Here is an 18286-nt window from a genome sequence, read left to right as displayed (position 1 = left end):
GGTTCATGGGTTTTTCTCTAGGAATGAATAAGTGCCTCCAAAGGGTCTGGTGAGGTTACCAAGCCATGCCTTAGGTCTGGAAGGTTTGTCATTGGTTTACCCCGTTCTGTTTTTCACTGGGGATCTGAGTTCCAGACACCATCACGCGGGAGGACTAAGTAGGTGAATTTACTTCTCTTCTCCCTAATTTCCCTGGACTCTTAACTCTTCAAGCCAATCAGTAGCCACCTTCGTATGCCCTTAGACTTTTCTCTTAAACTGGGCTCAAGACCTTACTTAACCTCTTGTAAAAACTTGCTCTTCTCTGTAGGAGCTTACTCCTAAATGTCTAGAATTACAACTGAAATCACTCCCAGGTGTTAAAGCAGTGCTTCTCAGACACTAGGCATTTGAGAACCATCTTCAGGATTTTTGCTAACATTGAAGACCAAGTGCCCTTTTATTTACACAATATTTTTCTTAAACATTTTTTTTAAACTTTTTTATTTTGTGTTGGGATATAGCCGATTGACAATGTTGTGATTGACAATGTTAGGTGAACAGCGAAGGGACTCAGCCATAGATATATATATATATATCCATTCTCCCCCATAATTTTTCTTAAATGATTCACTAAAACTCCAATAAAGTTGTTTTAAAAGGTGACTTTCTATCACTACTGTAAATGCCATTACTTCTTATAAAAAGAAAGAACTTTAAAAATAAACATAATAAAATCTAAAAACATTGTTAAATTCTAGCTATGCACTGTGGCCAGTCCAAAGGTCTGCTTTTTCTTTGTGTTTAAAGGAAAATTGCTAAGTGTTAGAGATAGGCTCCCCCCCCCCCCACACACACACCGGTAGCTTAGTTGGTAAAGAATCTGCCTGCAGTGCCGGAGACCCAGGTTTGATTCCTGGGTTGGGATGATTCCCTGAGAAGGGAATGGCAAACCACTCCAGTATTCTTGCCTGGAAAATCCCATGGACAGAGGAACCTGGCAGGCTACAGTCCATGGGACTATAAGAGTCAGATACGACTTAGTGACTGAACCACTACAGAGACAGGCTAGCACCAAGCTGCGTCTTTTTCCTTGATGAGCTTGGAAGGGTTAGAATGGGGACTTTCTTACTATGTGGTTCACTGTTGTGTAATGCCATGTCAATGCACCATCCAAAGTCTTGCCCTATAACATTTGAATTCCACACTTTAGGAAAGAGTTAAAGTCTTTCTTTTCTGTTCCAGAAAGGTTTAGTTATGCGTCCTTATGTATTTGTGCCATCTGAGCTGAACAATATGTAAAGCTATTATCACCCTGGAATTACTGGCACTGCTTGTGATGCTGGCATTTTGGCCTTCCAGCTGATATTGAAGGAACGTGGCATTCAGTGTGGTAATGCCCCTTTTTTTTGTGAGGACCAGAAATGCATCTGTTTGAAGGCAGCATAGGATGGCAGCTAAGAATGACGCAGGCCTGAACAAAGAGGAATTTGTCCTTTTTTGAAAGAATTGGAAGAATCTGTGAGCTGGTTAACTGCGTTCTTCCAAATGATGATGCGTACACAGAATGGCGGCTGAGAACTTGGCTCTTGGATCACTGTTCCTGAGTCCTGGGTCTCAGAGAGCGGCCGGCCCTGGTGTGAGCTCACGAGCCTTGGTCTGTCTCATGAGGGAATAATGCATCCCGTGCGTGAGAGTGAGCAGAGAAAGGGTGGGGGGTTTTGTGCAATGCAGCTCTCTAAGTGGGAGAGTTAGTGTCAGAAAAAGGCTGTCTTATTCTTTTTTAAAAAATGTTATTGAAGTCGAATTGATTTACAATGTGTTAATTTCTGCTATCCAGCAAAGTGACTCAGTTATATATGTGTATGTATTTCATCTTCTTTCCCATCATGGAGTATCACGGGATATTGGGTATAGCTCCCTGAGCTCTACAGCAGGACCTTGCTGTCTATCCATTCTATGTACAATAGTTTGCATCTGCCAACCCCAAACTCCCAACTGTTCCCTCCCCACCCCTTGGCAACCACAAGGTGGCTCTCTGTGTCCGTGAGTCTGTTTCTTTTTCGTGGCTCTGTCCATTTGCATTGTATTTTAGATTCCACATATAAGTGATATCATATGGTATTTTTCCCAAAAAAAGCCCATTTTAAGTGATTCTACTTCAGAAATACCAATGGATGCTCTAACTATTGGGGTGACATTTTAATGAAAGACTGGATCTTAAGGTCAACCCAAAATATCTCCCTACACGTGCTACAACAGGGATGAACCTAGAAAATACTACCAAATGAAAAAAGCCAGACGCAAAAGGACAAATCTTGTGTCATTTCATTTTTTATGAAATATCCAGAATCAGCCCAATCCGTAGACAGAAAGCAGATTAATGGTTTCTGGGGGCTGAGTGGAGGGAGGAATGGGGAGTGTCTCCTTAATGGGTACAAGGTTTCATTTCAAGGAGAGGAAGTGTTCTGGAACTAGACAGTGGTGATGGATGTACAGCCTTCTGAATGTACTAAATGTCATCAGTAGTACACTTAAAAATGATGTGCCTTTTATCACAGTTTAAAAAATACCTCCCCAGAAGTTACTTTTTAATTACAAAGGAAAAGTGCCCAATGGAGAACTCTGGTAACCCTGAACCCCTTAATCAAAGTTAGCATCACCAGTAATGGACAGCCTGACATCCTATGCCTCCTGGTGGAACACACCAAGGTCACATGAGTGTGTAATATTCACACCCTGAATCTAATCATTAGGAAGCCTTTAAAAATGGAGACTTTAATGTACTGATGAACCTATTTGCAGGGGAGTAAGGAGACACAGACATAGAGAACAGACTTATGGACATGGGGGCAGGGGGCGGGGAGGGGAGGAAGGAGAGGGTGGAATGTATGGAGAGAGTAACATGGAAACATATATATTACCCTATGTAAAGTAGATAGCCAATGGGAATTTGCTGTGTGACTCAGGAAACTCAAATCAGGGCTCTGTAACAACCTAGAAGGGTGGGATGGGGAGAGAGGTGACAAGGATGTTCAAGAAGGAGAGGACATCGGTATCAGTTCAGGCAGTTCAGTGGCTCAGTCATATCCAACTCTTTGCGACCCCATGGACTGCAGCACGCCAGGCCTCCCTGTCCATCACCAACTCCTGGAGCTTGCTCAGACTCATGTCCATCGAGTCGGTTATGCCATTCAACCATCTCATCCTCTGTCGTCCCCTTCTCCTGCTGCCTTTAATCTTTCCCAGCATCTGGGTCTTTCCCAATGAGTCAGTTCTTCACATCAGGTGGCCAAAGTATTGGAGTTTCAGTTTCAGCATCAGTTCTTCCAATGAATTTTCAGGACTGATCTCCTTTAGGATGGACTGGTTGGATCTCCTTGCAGTCCAAGGGACTCTCAAGAGTCTTCTCCAACACCACAGGTCAAAATCATCAGTTCTTCGGTGCTCAGCTTTCTTTATAGTCCAACTCTCACATCCATACATGACCACTGGAAAAACCATAGCCTTGACTAGATGGACCTTTGTCAGCAGAGTAATGTCTCTGCTTTTTAATATGCTGTCTAGTTTGGTTGTAGCTTTTCTTCCAAGGAGTAAGCGTATTTTAATTTCATGGCTGCAGTCACCATCTGCAGTGATTTTGCAGCCCAAGAAAATCAACTCTGTCACTATTTCCATTGTTTCCCCATCTATTTGCCATGAAATATTTTCCATGAAATGCTATGGCTGATTCATGTTGATGTTTAGCAGAAACCAACACAATATTATAGAGCAATTATCCTTCAGTTAAAAATAAATAAATTTAATTATAGTAAATAAATATGCTGCAAGGATATATTATACAGCACAGGGAATACAGCCAGTATTTTATAATAACTTTAAATGGACTATAATCTCTAAAAATATCAAATCACTGTGTTGCATACTTGAAATTCAAATAATGTTGTGAATCAACTATACATCAATTTTAAAAGGAAATATATTTAAATTCTTGTTTAAGTTTCAATAAACTCTATGCCTCTAGACTATAAAGAAAGCTGAGCACAGAAGAATTTATGCTTTTGAACTGTGGTGTTGGAGAAGACTCTTGAGAGTCCCTTGGACTGCAAGGAGATCCAACCAGTCATCCTAAAGGAGATCAGCCCTGAGTGTTCATTGGAAAGACTGATGCTGAAACTGAAACTCCAATACTTTGGCCACCTGATGGGAAGAGCTGACTCATTGGTAAAGACTCTGATGCTGGGAAAGATTGAGGGCAAGAGGCAAAGGGGACGACAGAGGATGAGACGGTTGGATGGCATCACCGACTCAATGGACAGGGGTTTGGGTGGACTCCAGGAGTTGATGATGGACAGGGAGACCTGATATGCTGCAGTTCATGAGGTTGCAAAGAGTTGGACACGACTAAGTGACTGAACTGAACTGAACCGATGCCTCTAGAAAAAAAAAAAAAGAGAGACTTTCTACAAAATAAATGGTCAGTACTCTAATATCAGTGCTAGGAAGGCCAAGAAAGGCTGAGGAACCATAAAGAGATTTGACAACAAAATGCAACACGTTGTCTTGGATTTGGCCTGGACCAAAAAATAGCTAAGGCCACTGCTGAGGTTATTGGAGAAATTTGAATATGGACTGTAGATGAGATAAAAGTACTATATAATGTAAAATTGGGGGGATTATCATGCTGTGATTACGTACAGTGATGGTCTTGTTATTTCAGAGATACGAAATATTTAGAGATAAAGTATGGCATAGACAGAGTGAGTGAGTGAGAGTCGCTCAGTCGTGTCCGATTCTTTGCGATCCTATCGACTGTAGCCTGCCAGGCTCCTCTGTCCATGGGATTTCCCAGGCAAGAATACTGGAGTGGGTTGCCATTTCCTTCTCCAGGAGATCTTCCCAATGCAGTGATCAAACACAGGTCTCCTGCATTGCAGGCAGATTCTTTACCATCTGAGCCACCAGGGAAGCCTACTATTAAGAGATGTTTCTAAGTATAAAGACAGGCCCACTCAAAAAAAGTATCAGCAGATACATGCTTGACTTTATCTTATAATCTATAGACAATACGTTAGAGTGTGTAATGAAGCCATATATCTTTTCCAAAGTAATACCCAAGACAGAAGTAGCACTAAATTTATAAATGACAATCATCAATCGGATGAAATAATTTAGATGAAGCGTTTATCTTTCAAAGAGATGGCATAGGCAACCTACTCTCAAATGGTTCAGAACACAATGTGTGTGTGGTGGGGGATGGGGTATTTGGAGGGAGAGAAAGAGAGGGTTAAAAAAATTAAATCAACCCACTGAAAACTGGTGCTGTAATATCGTAAAATAGTGAAAACAAGGTCTGATTTGGACTGTGTTTTTTAAAGTGAAACTAAAAATTAATTTTATGTTCTACAAAACTTTAGCGATGGTGAGTGGTCACAAATGATTGGAGTGAGAGAAGAAGGAATCATGTATTGATTTGGAGGTTGGTAGCATTCACTCGTTCAACTGGATTAGTTGATGTGGCATTTTAGATATTTTCGTGTTGTTTGACCAAGATGATGGTCGTTTTTTTAGAAATATTCAAAGACTTCATCAGTTTTCCCAAGTGTTACTTTTTGTCCTTTGATATTCACAGCATTCTTTTGAGTGCTTGCTTTCTTTGCTTTCTTCTTTGGCTCTTTTCGATACAGAGATGTGTGCCCAGGAATGGGCTTGCTGGATCACATGGCAACTCTAGCTTTTTAAGGAACCTCCATACTGTTTCCCATAGGGACTGCACCAACTTACATTGGGATTAATTTTGTAGTCAGATCATTAAGAAATATTTCCTTAGTTGATCCCTTTCGCTTTGTTACGCGGCAAGGCAGCAGGGACTGTGATAATGGATACTCAGACGGTGAGCTTACTTGGGTGCTGTGAAGCCCCCATGGCATTGCTTGGTGGGTGGGGGATCCGAAACAGTATTTTAGAGCGCTCCTTCCTGCCCTGGTGCCTGCGGTGTGCAGCTTTGAAGGCTGCAGTGCTCTTCTGAATTAGGAATTGTAATTGATCCTCACTTCTCCTCCTCCACGAGAAATGTCTGGCCTCTGGGTGCAAAAGAGAGCAGCTCCCCATGCCAGACTTTGTCCAGTGAAGTCTCCAGGCAAAGGAAAGAGGGAAGAGCTGTTTAAGCTTTTCTAAAATCTCATGAAAGTTTAATTTTGCACTTTCCTAGTGCTTTGTCACTGACAAATTTGAATTTCTTTCACCCTGTTTAGCACGTCTCCTCTGGGCTTTAAACACTGCTCTGTGCCTCTCGGTGCCCCGTGAAAATGTTGGTGCTTCTGGCCTTCATTATCATCTTCCACATCACGTCCGCGGCCTTGCTCTTTGTCGCCACCATCGACAATGTAAGTTCCCTTTCCTTCTGACCTTCCCAGAACTGGATCCTGGAGTCAACAGAAGCAGGGTTGAGAACTCCCACAGTTCAGTTCAGTTCAGTCGCTCAGTCGTGTCCAGCTCTTTGCGACTCCATGAATCGCAGCACACCAGGCCTCCCTGTCCATCACCAACTCCTGGAGTTCACTCAGATTCACGTCCATCGAGTCAGTGATGCCATCCAGCCATCTCATCCTCGGTCGTCCCCTTCTCCTCCTGTCCCCAAACCCTCACAGCATCAGAGTCTTTTTCAATGAGTCAACTCTTCGCATGAGGTGGCCAAAGTACTGGAGTTTCAACTTTAGCATCATTCCTTCCAAAGAAATCCCAGGGCTGATCTCCTTTAGAATGGACTGGTTGGGTCTCCTTGCAGTCCAAGGGACTCTCAAGAGTCTTCTCCAACACCACAGTTCACAAGCATCAATTCTTTGGCACTTAGCTTTCTTCACAGTCCAACTCTCACATCCATACATGACCACAGGAAAGACCATAGCCTTGACTAGACAGAACTCCCACAAGGTGATTATGATTTGGGGTTATCCTCCCTACCAAGGGCTTCCCCGGTGGCTCAGCTGGTAAAGAATCTGCCTGCAATGCGGGAGACCTGGGTTCGATCCCTGGGTTGGGAAGATCCCCTGGAGAAGGGAAAGGCTACCCACTCCTGTATTCTGGCCTGGAGAATTCCATGGACTATAAAAGTCAGCCACGACTGAGCGACTTTCACTTCACACCCTACCAAGGCACACCTGTCTCCTCAGCCCAGGCCTGAGGACTCTTGGCTGAAGTGTGGGAGTTTGAAGCACCCCATATATAAGTCTGGATGGGCAGGGACCTTGGTCCACTGTTCCCTGAGTCCCCCACAGATGCCTTAGCTGTAGGAATTCCTTTGCAGACGTGGCTTAAATCCAGCTCTCCTCAGGTCATTTTCTCAGCTTCAGCACTGTTGTCCTTTTGGGACACCAAGAAGATCAAACCAGTGAATCCTAAATGAAATCAATCCTGAATATTCACTGGAAGAGCTGATGCTGAAGCTGAAACCTCAATACTTTGTCCACCTGATACAAAGAGCCGACTCATTGGAAAAGACCCTGTTGCTGGGAAAGATTGAAGGCAAAAGAAGAAGGGGGAGGTAGAGGACAAGATGGTTAGACAACATCACCAACCCAATGGACATGATTTTGAGCAAGCTCTGGCAGACAGTGAAGGGCAGGGGAGCCTGGCGTGCTGCAGTCCAAGGGGTTGGAAAGGGTCAGGCATGACTTAGCGACTGAACAACTCTTTGTTGTGGGTGCTTTGCACATCGCAGGGTGTTTAGCAGCATCCTTGGTCTCCAGCAGCACTCCTGCCCCTAGCTGTGACACCCCAAAATGTCTTCAGAGATTGCCAAATGTCCCTGGGAGGCACATTGCACATTGTCCTTGCTTGAGGACCATTGCCCTAGATCCCTCAGGTGACCCATCCCAGGTAACCTTTGCCCCTCTTGCCTCTGACATCTCCTTACCAACAGGATTCTTGTTGCAAGCCTACCTGAGCATGCCCTTCCCAGCAGAGTGGAACACTCCCCACTCTGACCATGTACCCATGAAAAATTTAATTTTTTTCTTTGAGTATCCATATGGCAGGGGTGCATTTGATAAATAACATATTGGCATAGATTAACATCCCCTCTGGCAGAAAAATGAAGCTTTTAACCAGATGTTCCCTAGGGCCCACATCCTGATCCAAAGGCCTTGCTTCAGTCCTGATGGCTTCAGACTGTGGACACATTTAGAGTCAGAAACTCTGCTCAGAAAGCCAGAAATGGCATTGTACAAGTGGCCTCCAGGTCAGTCTGCATATAATCATATAATTGATTCCTGTCAATTCATCATCAAAATAATAATAGCAACACGGACCAGGAGAAGACCTGTCACTTAGAGGCTGCTAACTCTGGAGCTCCTACCCTCTGTCCTTTGATCATCTCCTGTGATCGTCACCTCAAGTCTATGAGATCCTTCCTCTCCTGGCGGTATTTCATGATGAGAGACCTGGGCCTTAGGGCAGTTAGGGCGTCTGTTGGAATTTACGGGACAGGAAGTGGTGGAGCTGGGATTTGAAGCATTCCAGAGGCCCCTGGTTCTAGATGCCCTAAGGGAGACGAATGAATGGGTTTGGGTTGGCTTTCCTGAGGGTTCTGGAAGAGCTGTCATGAGTGGCCAGGGCAGGGGCCACGTTGTTAAAGCCTTGGGAACCTGCCGTTATCCAAAGAGCCCACTCTGTGTGAACCGAATGGTTTTGAACGTCCTTTTACAGTCTTTTTCTATTTCTTGCATCTAGCCCTTGGGATCCTGCAAAGGTCCCAGACAGAGTGAAAGGGATACACTAATGTTAGGGGCAGAAAAGCCATCAGCCATAGCACCAGCCCATCCTGTGGGTGTTTCTGTTACCGTGGGCCTTCCTGGGAAGACAGGTGGGCGTTTTCACCAGTCGATGAGTCACTTGGTCTTTATTATGTGTTAGGAATTGCACTTGGCAGTGTCACTGGGGCCCGTAGTGAGAGCTTAGTGACCAGCTGTGGTCTGGATGGATGGATGGTGGTTTGGGGAGATTCCAGTCTTTGGGTGGATGGAAAGCAGAAGGGAGGGCATGGATGTGTGCTAAGTTGCTTCAGTCCTGTCTGACTCTGCGACCCCATGGATTATAGCCCGCCAGGCTCCTCTGTTCATGGGGATTCTCCAGGCAAGAATACAGGAGTGGGTTGCCATGCCCTCCTCCAGGGGATCTTCCCAACCCAGGGATCGAACCCACATCCCTTATGTCTCCTGCATTGGCATTCTTTACCACTAGTGCCACCTGGGAAGCCCAGAAGAAAGGTCACCTGGGCGCAAAGAGCAGCAGGAACACAGAGAGACACAGAAGCCTTGCACAGAAGGCGGGAGACTCTTGTTTGATCATTTCATTCGTAACAGGCTCCCCCCCAAGATATTATCTTTCTGTCTGCCCCTCCAGCTTCGCCCCGGCAGTTCTGGGGGAATTCACCGCCATCTGCTCTTATCATCACCAGCTGAGCCTCGCCTCCTCACCCAAGTCCTGGGAGAGCCTGGACCTTCCCTGTCAGCACCCCAGCAGCATGGGCATCACCTGGGAGCCTGTTAGAAACAAACACTCCCACCCCAAACCTCTTTTTTTTCTTAATTTAAAAATTTAATTTAGTTTTTAAACATTTTTAACATTTATTTTTTGGCCACGTGCGTGCATATTCAGTCACTTCAGTCGTGTCTGACTCTTTGCGACCCCACGGACTGTAGCCTGCCAGGTCCCTCTGTCCATGGGGCTTCCCAGGCAAGAATACTAGAGTGGACATTTCCTTCTCCAGGGGATCTCCCTGACCCAGGGATCAGACCCGTGTTTCCTGCATTTCAAGTGGATTTTTTTTTTACCACTGAGCCACCAGGAAAGCCCTGGAGGCCTTTGTTTTCATAATGAACACCCTTTCCCTGTGTTTCTCTGTCGTGTTCCAGGCCTGGTGGGTAGGAGAGGAGTTTTTTGCAGACATCTGGAGAGTGTGTGTCAACAATACTAACTGTACGGAACTCAATGATGCTGTTCAAGGTGAGTGTGAAGCTGATGGGAGAGCACTGAGTGAAAAAAGACCCCTCGGGAGAAGGGCTTCCCTATGGTCTGACCCCTCACCCCTCCTTCCGTCTCAGCCTGTGCAGAGGGGCCTGGCTGCTGCCCAGGGCAGGGGGAGCAGGGTCAGCATAAGCTGAGGACAGGAAGCGGGGGGAGCCGGAGGCTAGAGGGCACCAACCCCAGCGACACTGGGCCCCACCCTTCTCTCTTGACCTAGCAGAGCTTCCCTCCCTCACCCCTTCTCAGCTGCAGCCCTTATCTAGAATCTTCTCTCCACTCCTCTAAATAGCTCAGAGACATTTGTGTCACTTCCTCGCATCTCAGCAGCCTCATGGGCAAAAACCCAAGAGCTGGCTCCTTTAAGAGCTGTGTGACCTTCCCTGGGGCCGGTCACCTGAGCGCTGCTCGGACTCTCAATAACCTCAGCTGTCAGTGCGGGTGACAGCAGTGCCTCTGCCGTGCTGCTTCGGCACACGAGCTGCAGTAGAAAGATGAAGTGAAGTGAAGGCCGCTCAGTCGTGTCCAACCCTTTGCAGCCGCATGGACTGTAGCCCACCAGGCTTCTCTGTTCATGGGATTCTCCAGGCAAGGATTCTGGAGCAGGTAGCCATTCCCTTCTCCAGAGGGTCTTCCCAGCCCAGGGACCAAACCTGGGTCTCCTGCCTTGCAAGCGGAGTCTTTAACAACTGAGCCACCAGGGAAGCCTCAGAAAAATAAAGGGTTTTGTAAATACAGAAAATCGCATCTAAAAACATGTCAAGCCCTCTTCTCCCCTGTGGAGTGAATGGTTCGGTTTTCTGTTGCAGAACTGACAAAAGCGATACTTTGGCTGATAAAACACTGGACAGCCAGTGAATTTGATATCTCAGATAAACAATGAAAAATTGAGTGTAATTTAGGTGCCAAATATTACATGGAACACACTTAACACTAAAATAAATTGTTGTTTACCTGATATTCAGACTTAACAAATATCATGCTTTTGTGTTTGTTTTTTTCTTAGAGTCCTACTTAGGGAGAAAGGGACCTTGCTCACTGGGGCGTAAAGTCTTACTCTTCCATCAGCAACAATGGCAATATTCATAATAAAAGCAAAACTACTGAAAGGAGGCATCATTTACTGAAGGTTTACTGAGAGGCGCTGGGCTCAGTCCTTCACATAAGTGGTCTCCTGGCCCTGTTTCAGGATGGGGAAACTGAGGCACAGGGCAGAAACCCAAGGTGACAAAGTCAGGAGTGAGTGATGGAGTTAGGAGTCCATCTAGACGTGACCGGCTCAAAAGCCTGCCTTCTAAGCCCCTGACGCTGCCCCCCCTCTGGGTCTGTTTCTCTGCCATTCTAAGCCTTGACCCTGGAAACAGCCACTCTTCCCCGTTGGAGCCTCATCATTGCCAGGATGTGTGGTCAGCTGGCGACACTGGTGGTGCTCTGAAGCAACGTTTCCAAGCTTCTGTCATTTGTGGGCCACCTCCCCATGTGCAGCTATTCCCTTTTATTTTTATTTTTTTAATTAAAAAATTATTCTGACCACGCAGCATAGCTTGTGGGATCTTAGTTCCCCGAACAGGGGTCAAACCCAGGTCCCCTGCAGTGGAAGTGCAGAGCCCTAACTACTGGACCACCAGGGAAGTCTCTTATTTTTCTTTAGCATAACAGGCTGTCAAACCACCAGCTAGATTCAGTCCAATAAGCTAAGAGTGGTTTTTTATATTTTTAATACGTTGTAAAAAAACCAAAACAAGGAAAAAGCCAAATAAAACAAGACAATGAACAGGGGACTATATAGCCACAAAGCCTGAATATTTACTGTCTAGCCTTTATAGAAAAAGCATCCTGACACCTGCTTTAAAACAGTTCCTTTTTTTCTACATGTGCATGCATTGTGTCCGACTCTTTGCATCCGCAAGGACTGTAGCCCACCAGGCTCCTCTGTCTGTGGGATTCTCCAAGCGAGAATACTGGAGTCAAACCCACATCTCCTGCATTGATAGGCAGGTTCTTTATCACTGAGCCACCAGGGAAGCCCAAATAGTGGATTAAGTACTTAAAAATCATGCTTCCCTTCAGTCAGTTTCCAGCAAAACTGGAAAAAAAAAAAAAAAAGATCTATCCTTAAGTTTTCCTGTGCCGCTTTGGGCACTGTGCCCCTCACCAGTTGCATCCTGGTGGCAATAGCCGTCCCTTATACACGACTCTCTTTCTGCCAACACTGCCTGGAATCCTTGGCATCCTTGGTGGCTCACTGGTAAAGAACCCTCCTGCCAGTGGAGGAGATGTGGGTTCGATCCTTGGATCAGGAAGATCCCCTGGAGAAAAAAAAAAAAAGGAAAAAAAAAAAGGCAGCCCACTCCAGTATTCTTGCTTGGAGGATCCCATGGACAGGGGAGTCTGGCGGGCTATAGTCCATGGGGTCGCAAAGAGTCAGACGCAACTGAGCAACTGCGCATGCGCTCACTGCCTGGAATCCTCACTCAGCTGCGAGCATTCCACCTTCCCCTGCTGATGAAGTGGAGCACTTACTCTCCCCAAGTTACAGGTGAGGAAACTGAGGCCCACACAGGTGAATCCAGGGCATGCACTTGACCTGTTCACAGCCTCGCCTGTGTCTTTCCTACATGCAGTGCCCTCCACCCAAGACCAGCTGCTTTGTCCCCTAAAACTTCCCGGTGCCAAGCCCCAAACTTTCATGCCCTGCTCACTAAGGCTAATCTGAAAAGACCCTCACCTTTCCTTTTCCTGAATAACAATCACAAGGCTCACACTGTTATATTTAGAGGGTATTTTGTATCGACAGGACACTTTCAGGAGGTCCCTCAGCCCCGTGAGCCCCATATATCTAAGAATCCCTTCTGAGGTCTTTATAAGGTGCAGGACCCCCAATCCCCACCCAAACCATCCCGTTCCAACCTCTTGATCCAGAATCTTTCAGGATCTGAGGGTTTGTACTTAAAACATAAAACCTGCCATTGACCCAGGCATCTAGGGGCAAGACCCAGGCATCTGGGGCAATACCCAGACCAGGAAGACTGCAGAGTGGCTGGTTCTTGCACCATTTTCCAGATAAGGACACTGGGGATTATCGGGTCAATTGCACAAGTGGACAGAGTGGGTGTCGCGGTGACTCACTGGCTACACGTGTGCTCATTCTGTGCCAGTGGAAGGCTCGTGACCTCTTGGCTCCATCCTTGCTCTGGAGCAGTCACCATGCTCCCCAGGGGCCCAGGAGGCCTGTGGCCCTTAGTCGTGTGCTCTTGCCCCTTCTCCCGCAGACTTCTCCACGGTGCAGGCGGTCCAGGCCACCATGATCCTGTCCACCATCCTCTGCTGCATTGCCTTTCTGATCTTCGTGCTCCAACTCTTCCGCCTCAAGCAGGGAGAGAGATTTGTTTTAACCTCCATCATCCAGCTCATGGCTTGTAAGTGAAATGACGGGCTTCCCAGAATAAACACTCCCTTCCCAGCCAACCATGAGTATTCTGGTGGGAGGAGCGTGGCAGGTGAGGAATTGGAAAGGAGGGGTCAGCAGCTGGGATGTTTTTTGCACTTCAGAGTTTGGATTTAGTTAGAGCGTCAGAAAAGGTGTCCTAAAAATGTGAAGCCTGAGCTAGGATCTGTAGGGTAAGTAGGAGTTGCTGCCGTGGTAGAGAGAAGAGAGGCATAGCTCTCCGCCCAAGGAAAATCTGGGTACTTAGTCTCATTGTACCACTAATATCTGTGAATGCTGATGGTTCAGTAAGGATGTTTTCGGCTGTGATTAAGAGAGAAATCCAAGTAGCAATGACTTCAGACACAAAAACTTTACTTTTTTAATATAACAAGTAGCTTGAAGGTGGAAGGTGCCAGAGTTGTTTTGGCAGCTCAGCAGCAGCATCAGGAACCCTCCACTCTTTCCATCCTTCCATGCTGTCATCTCCAGAGTGTCAGTGATGGCTTCCTCATGGCCCCAAAAGGGCTGCTGCAGCTCCTGACATTCATCCTGACCTAATAAACCACCACCACCAAGAGTTTCTAAAGCAATAAGCAAGGGAAAATACAGCATCAAAAAATGCTTTCTCCTCTCTCATCTCCCTCTTTTCAGGATAATACAGTAATAATTTTCACTGTAGAATTTTCTATGGCCAGAACTGAGATATATAGAACCATAAACTATAACAAGTAAACAGGACAGGATGAGTAGCTGCGATAGAGACCATATGTGTCCTGCAAAGCAAACTACTTCCTGCCTGGCTGACCCATATCCTGGAGCAGTTATGACCCTCTGGGCTGGGTAGCTGGCTGTCCAAATGACACTGGATTCAGCCAGCAAGAATGGGCAGCTGAATGGCTACAGGGCAATATTCTGCCACAAAATACTAGTTGTAATCTTTCCAAGAGACTAAAATAAATGCCTGCTAATAATAAAACCTGAAATTTGTCTTCAGCTCCGACCACAGTCCCCATGGGTCCCTGGTGCACACTGTGGTCTGTGATTTATTTGGGCCCTGGCTTTCTTCCAACAGGCCTGTGTGTCATGATCGCAGCTTCCATTTACACAGACCGGCGCAAAGACATTCACGAGAAGAACCAAGGACTGTATGCCCAGACCTCGGGTGGCAGCTTCGGCTACTCCTTCATCCTGGCCTGGGTGGCCTTTGCATTTACCTTCATCAGCGGCCTCATGTATCTGATACTGAGGAAGCGCAAATAGAGCCAGGAGCTGGGTGGCTTTCGCTGCGGTTCAGAATCCACGTAACCATTTTGTATATAATCAGTTTTTTTGTGTGTGTGGTTTTTCGAGCAAACACATTGTTTCCTTTAAAAGCCAAAAGAAGAGTTTTTATGTTCTTGAGATCAGAGAATAGACTGTGAAGGCTGGAATTCAGAACTCCTGCCCATCCGAAAGCCTCAACACGGCAAAGCCAAAATTCTTGCAAACCTCAAATCCAAAAGTGTTCAGCAGGATAACCACGGGGATGTAATGGGATGGACAAGACGCCGAGAAAGCCAGGTCTTGGGGGCATCTTCCCCTAGGTTTGGGCTACACTGAACCCCACTCCCTCACCTCAGCTTCCTGTACTGAATCTCTGTGTATTTAGTGGTGGAAGTTGGGGGGGTGTGGGTATGGGTACAGGAGAAAACCTCCTTGGATGCTTAGCCAAGTTCCACATGAGAAGCAGGTATAGGCCTCCCAGTGTGCTGTCTACATCCAGACCAGAGCCCCAACCCTCCTGTCATGGACTGGCTTCAGAAAGTGCTACCCACGTTTGCTGACAGTGTCACCTGCTTGCCTTCAGGAAGGTGAGCTTTAATCTGAGGGTCTGATTTAGGCTCACACGTGATCCCCCAGGTACCTTGTAAAATGCAGGCTCTCTGGGTCCCTTCTTAGACCTACAGAATCAGAGTTTTGGGGGATGGGGCCCAGGAACCTGCATTTGTAACAAGCTCCTTGGTGATGCTCAGGTGCCTTAAAATTGAGGACCACGGTGGTCCCAGGGCTGGGTGAGCAGAACTGCCTCATACATGTTAAAGATCTCATCGTGTGGAGATGGGGAGGTGGGTCTAGACTGCACTGAAAGCCCAAACCTTGGCCTCCATCAATGGCTCATTCTTCACTGCCTCTTCCACAGCTGCTCACATCTGGACCACCCAAAGTCCAGTCCCAGGGCTTGCATCCTGATAGCCAAACACCCTGGGGTGAGGGGTGGGGAGGGGAGGATACAGCTTCCTCCCTACCCTAACTCAGAAGGCCTCTCCCTTCTCCTGCCCTGCCTAAGGCTGCCTGACTTCTACTAAGCCCCACTTCTGGAGCCATAGAGGGGCGTTCGCCATTCATTCATCTGTCCACATAAGTGATGGAGTGTTTGTGCCAGGCACAGGGGAAACCGTGTCCAGACAGCCTGTCTCCTCGTGGGGCTCACTGTCTAATGGAGGAGACAGATTAAAAAACCGATTAGGGAAACGAATTACAAACAGCGGTGAAGGCTGCCGAGGACACAACCAAGGATTCAGAAGAGAGGTTCCATGGGATGGGAGGGGACCCGCACTGTGCCTGCCTGCATTTTAAAAGCTCCCGGAGGATTTAAATCAGCCTGAATATTGCTCTGCTCAGCCGAGGCAGGTGGCGCGGATGGAACGGGGCAGTCCACCTGGCACCCGGAGAACGCTTCCTTCCCTGGAGGGGCTCAGGGTCCCGACAGAGAATGAAGTCCCCCCCGGGAGGGCCCCAGATTGCTGTGGTTCTCACAGTGCATGTGCCTCTCGTGGGACGCTGCCTGCCAGGATCCCGGGTAAATGCGGCCGGGGACTCCGAGTCCTTAGGGTTCTGAGAGGATCAGGCAGCACGGGGACCCCAGGACGTGACTGTGGGAGAAGCCCTTTGCCCCTCACTGCCGTCTCCCTTCCGTGTTGTGAGCCTGCTGCTGGAGGTGTGCCTGGGAGCCGTCTGCGCATGTCAGCCCTGGTGCCATGTAATTGACCTCCTGCTAAATGAAGCATCAGCCCACTTCCTGTGGAGCTGGGGTAATGTCTGGTTTAAGTCATCCAGGGTCTCCATGGATACCTCTTTCATGCAGGATCAGGTTTTCTCTCCCTCTACCTGTTCACTCCATTCAGTTTCAGCAGAATACTAAATGCTGTGTTCCAAGCACCGTGCAAGGTTCTGAAAACAGGCCAGTCCAGACATCCTGCCTGAAACAGGGCCCCCCTCCCTGCAGAGAGGCCACCAGGACAGTGCAGGGAGGCATGGGGCCAGAGGCAGGACAAATGATCACTTCCTGCCTCAGAGGAAAACTCTCATTAGTCCTGTTTGGGGTAGGAATGCAGGTTACACCCTTGGGCTTGGCGGGATGCTAGACACCTTGTGGAGGAAGGTAGGTTTAAGTGCCCTCAAGCTTTCTGCTCGGGTGGCTTGTCTGTAACTCTCTGATAGCCAAACAGTGGAAACACGCAGAACCCCTTAGAATCAGAAATCAGAAAGCTTCATCCCCAAGCAATGAATGAATTTCGTTTTCCAAAAGGCTCCAGGAGTGGTATCTGAAATGACCCATGGATTTTCCTGGCCGGTCTCTCCACTATTCTTGTATAGCATTCAGTGCCCACATCCGTCTGTGATGCCAAGGTTTTGTGAAGCAACAGAGCTTCCTTTCCCCTCACGACACGATGTGCCCTGGAGAGGTAGAAAAGTGGTGATGGCGTGAGCAAGACCGTGCCCAGCCTTCTTACCCATCGGTAGGTTCAGCCCTCACTTGGTGCTCACGATCAGTTACCCAAGGACAGCAGAGACAATGAGCTAAGACATCCGAGAGGCAAATATTAGGACCAAATGTATTACTGATGACGACTGCCTTTGAGGGAACTGTAGTTTGCATATTTTAGGACATTTTTATAAAGTACTGTAATTCTTTCATTGAGGGGCTATGAATGAAGACAGACTAACTCATTTTTATTACTCGCATTAAAATTACTTTGGGTCTCTCTTCAAATAAGTTTGGAGAATGCTTGATTTGTTGCTCTGCGTGAATGTATATACTCATATGTGAATACAGGAAAATTGGAGACATTTTCCCCCGCCCTGCCCCACGTTCTCTGCCATGGGTTGTGTGTCTCTGCGCATCCCTAATCAAGAGGATGAAGCCCTAGGATGCTCTGTATTCGCTGGTGATGAAGAAACCTAACCCCACAAGCCTGTATGTAAGCACACTAAACGCGGTAGCTTGAATAGATGCTGTAGCCTCATTTAAAATCTGCCTGGATGGGAATTACTAAACTCGCTAATAGTTGAAAGATTACTTACAATACAGCAAGTTGGACAGTTTTGTATATTGGGGTGGGTGGTGCAGTGGTGATGGGGAGATGCTAGGGAAAGGTGTTGAGGTTAAGTTTGAATCTTGACTTGGGGACAAATGTGATTTTAAGAGTAGTTAGAGACTTTCTACTTAATGTGCCTTTAAAGTAGTCCATTTTCTATGTTTTGTATAATCTGAAACTGTACATGGAAAAATAAAGTTTAAAACCAAATTGCCCAGAACAGTAGACTCCAGTGTTCCCAATGCTGCCAATATCTAGAGAAAGAAGCTGCCACGTTGAGTGCAGGGTCCTAACGTGTGGCTTGTACAGCAACCTGGGAGGGGCTGAAAGGTGGTCAAAGGAGGGCTTCTCACTCTGTCTGCTGCTTTCGTGGGCCAGCCTTCTGGATGAATGACCAACAGTGACACAGGAGCCCGCCCGCACCTCGAAGGGCCCCACGCTTGGTTAATGATCGGCCAGCACCGACTTAAAATTCTTAATGATATTTGGACGAACA

At 47.0% G+C, this 18286-nt stretch overlaps 1 protein-coding gene across 1 annotated transcript in view; it reads left to right on the top strand.

The window, feature by feature from the left end:
• EMP2 (epithelial membrane protein 2) overlaps window positions 1-18000 on the top strand; it is a 43651-nt gene extending 25651 nt beyond the window's left edge. The window contains exons 2-5 of the mRNA XM_018040779.1: window positions 6234-6365; window positions 9894-9984; window positions 13275-13421; window positions 14505-18000. Of these exons, the coding sequence (XP_017896268.1) occupies window positions 6288-6365; window positions 9894-9984; window positions 13275-13421; window positions 14505-14692 (504 nt within the window). The 5' untranslated portion in view covers window positions 6234-6287 and the 3' untranslated portion in view covers window positions 14693-18000. The remainder of the gene's footprint in view (window positions 1-6233; window positions 6366-9893; window positions 9985-13274; window positions 13422-14504) is intronic.

Source organism: Capra hircus, chromosome 25, assembly GCF_001704415.2.
Source record: "Capra hircus breed San Clemente chromosome 25, ASM170441v1, whole genome shotgun sequence".
Classification (NCBI taxonomy): Eukaryota; Metazoa; Chordata; class Mammalia; order Artiodactyla; family Bovidae; genus Capra; species Capra hircus.
Note: the sequence above shows the minus strand (reverse complement) of the source record. Positions and strands in the feature narration are given on the sequence as shown.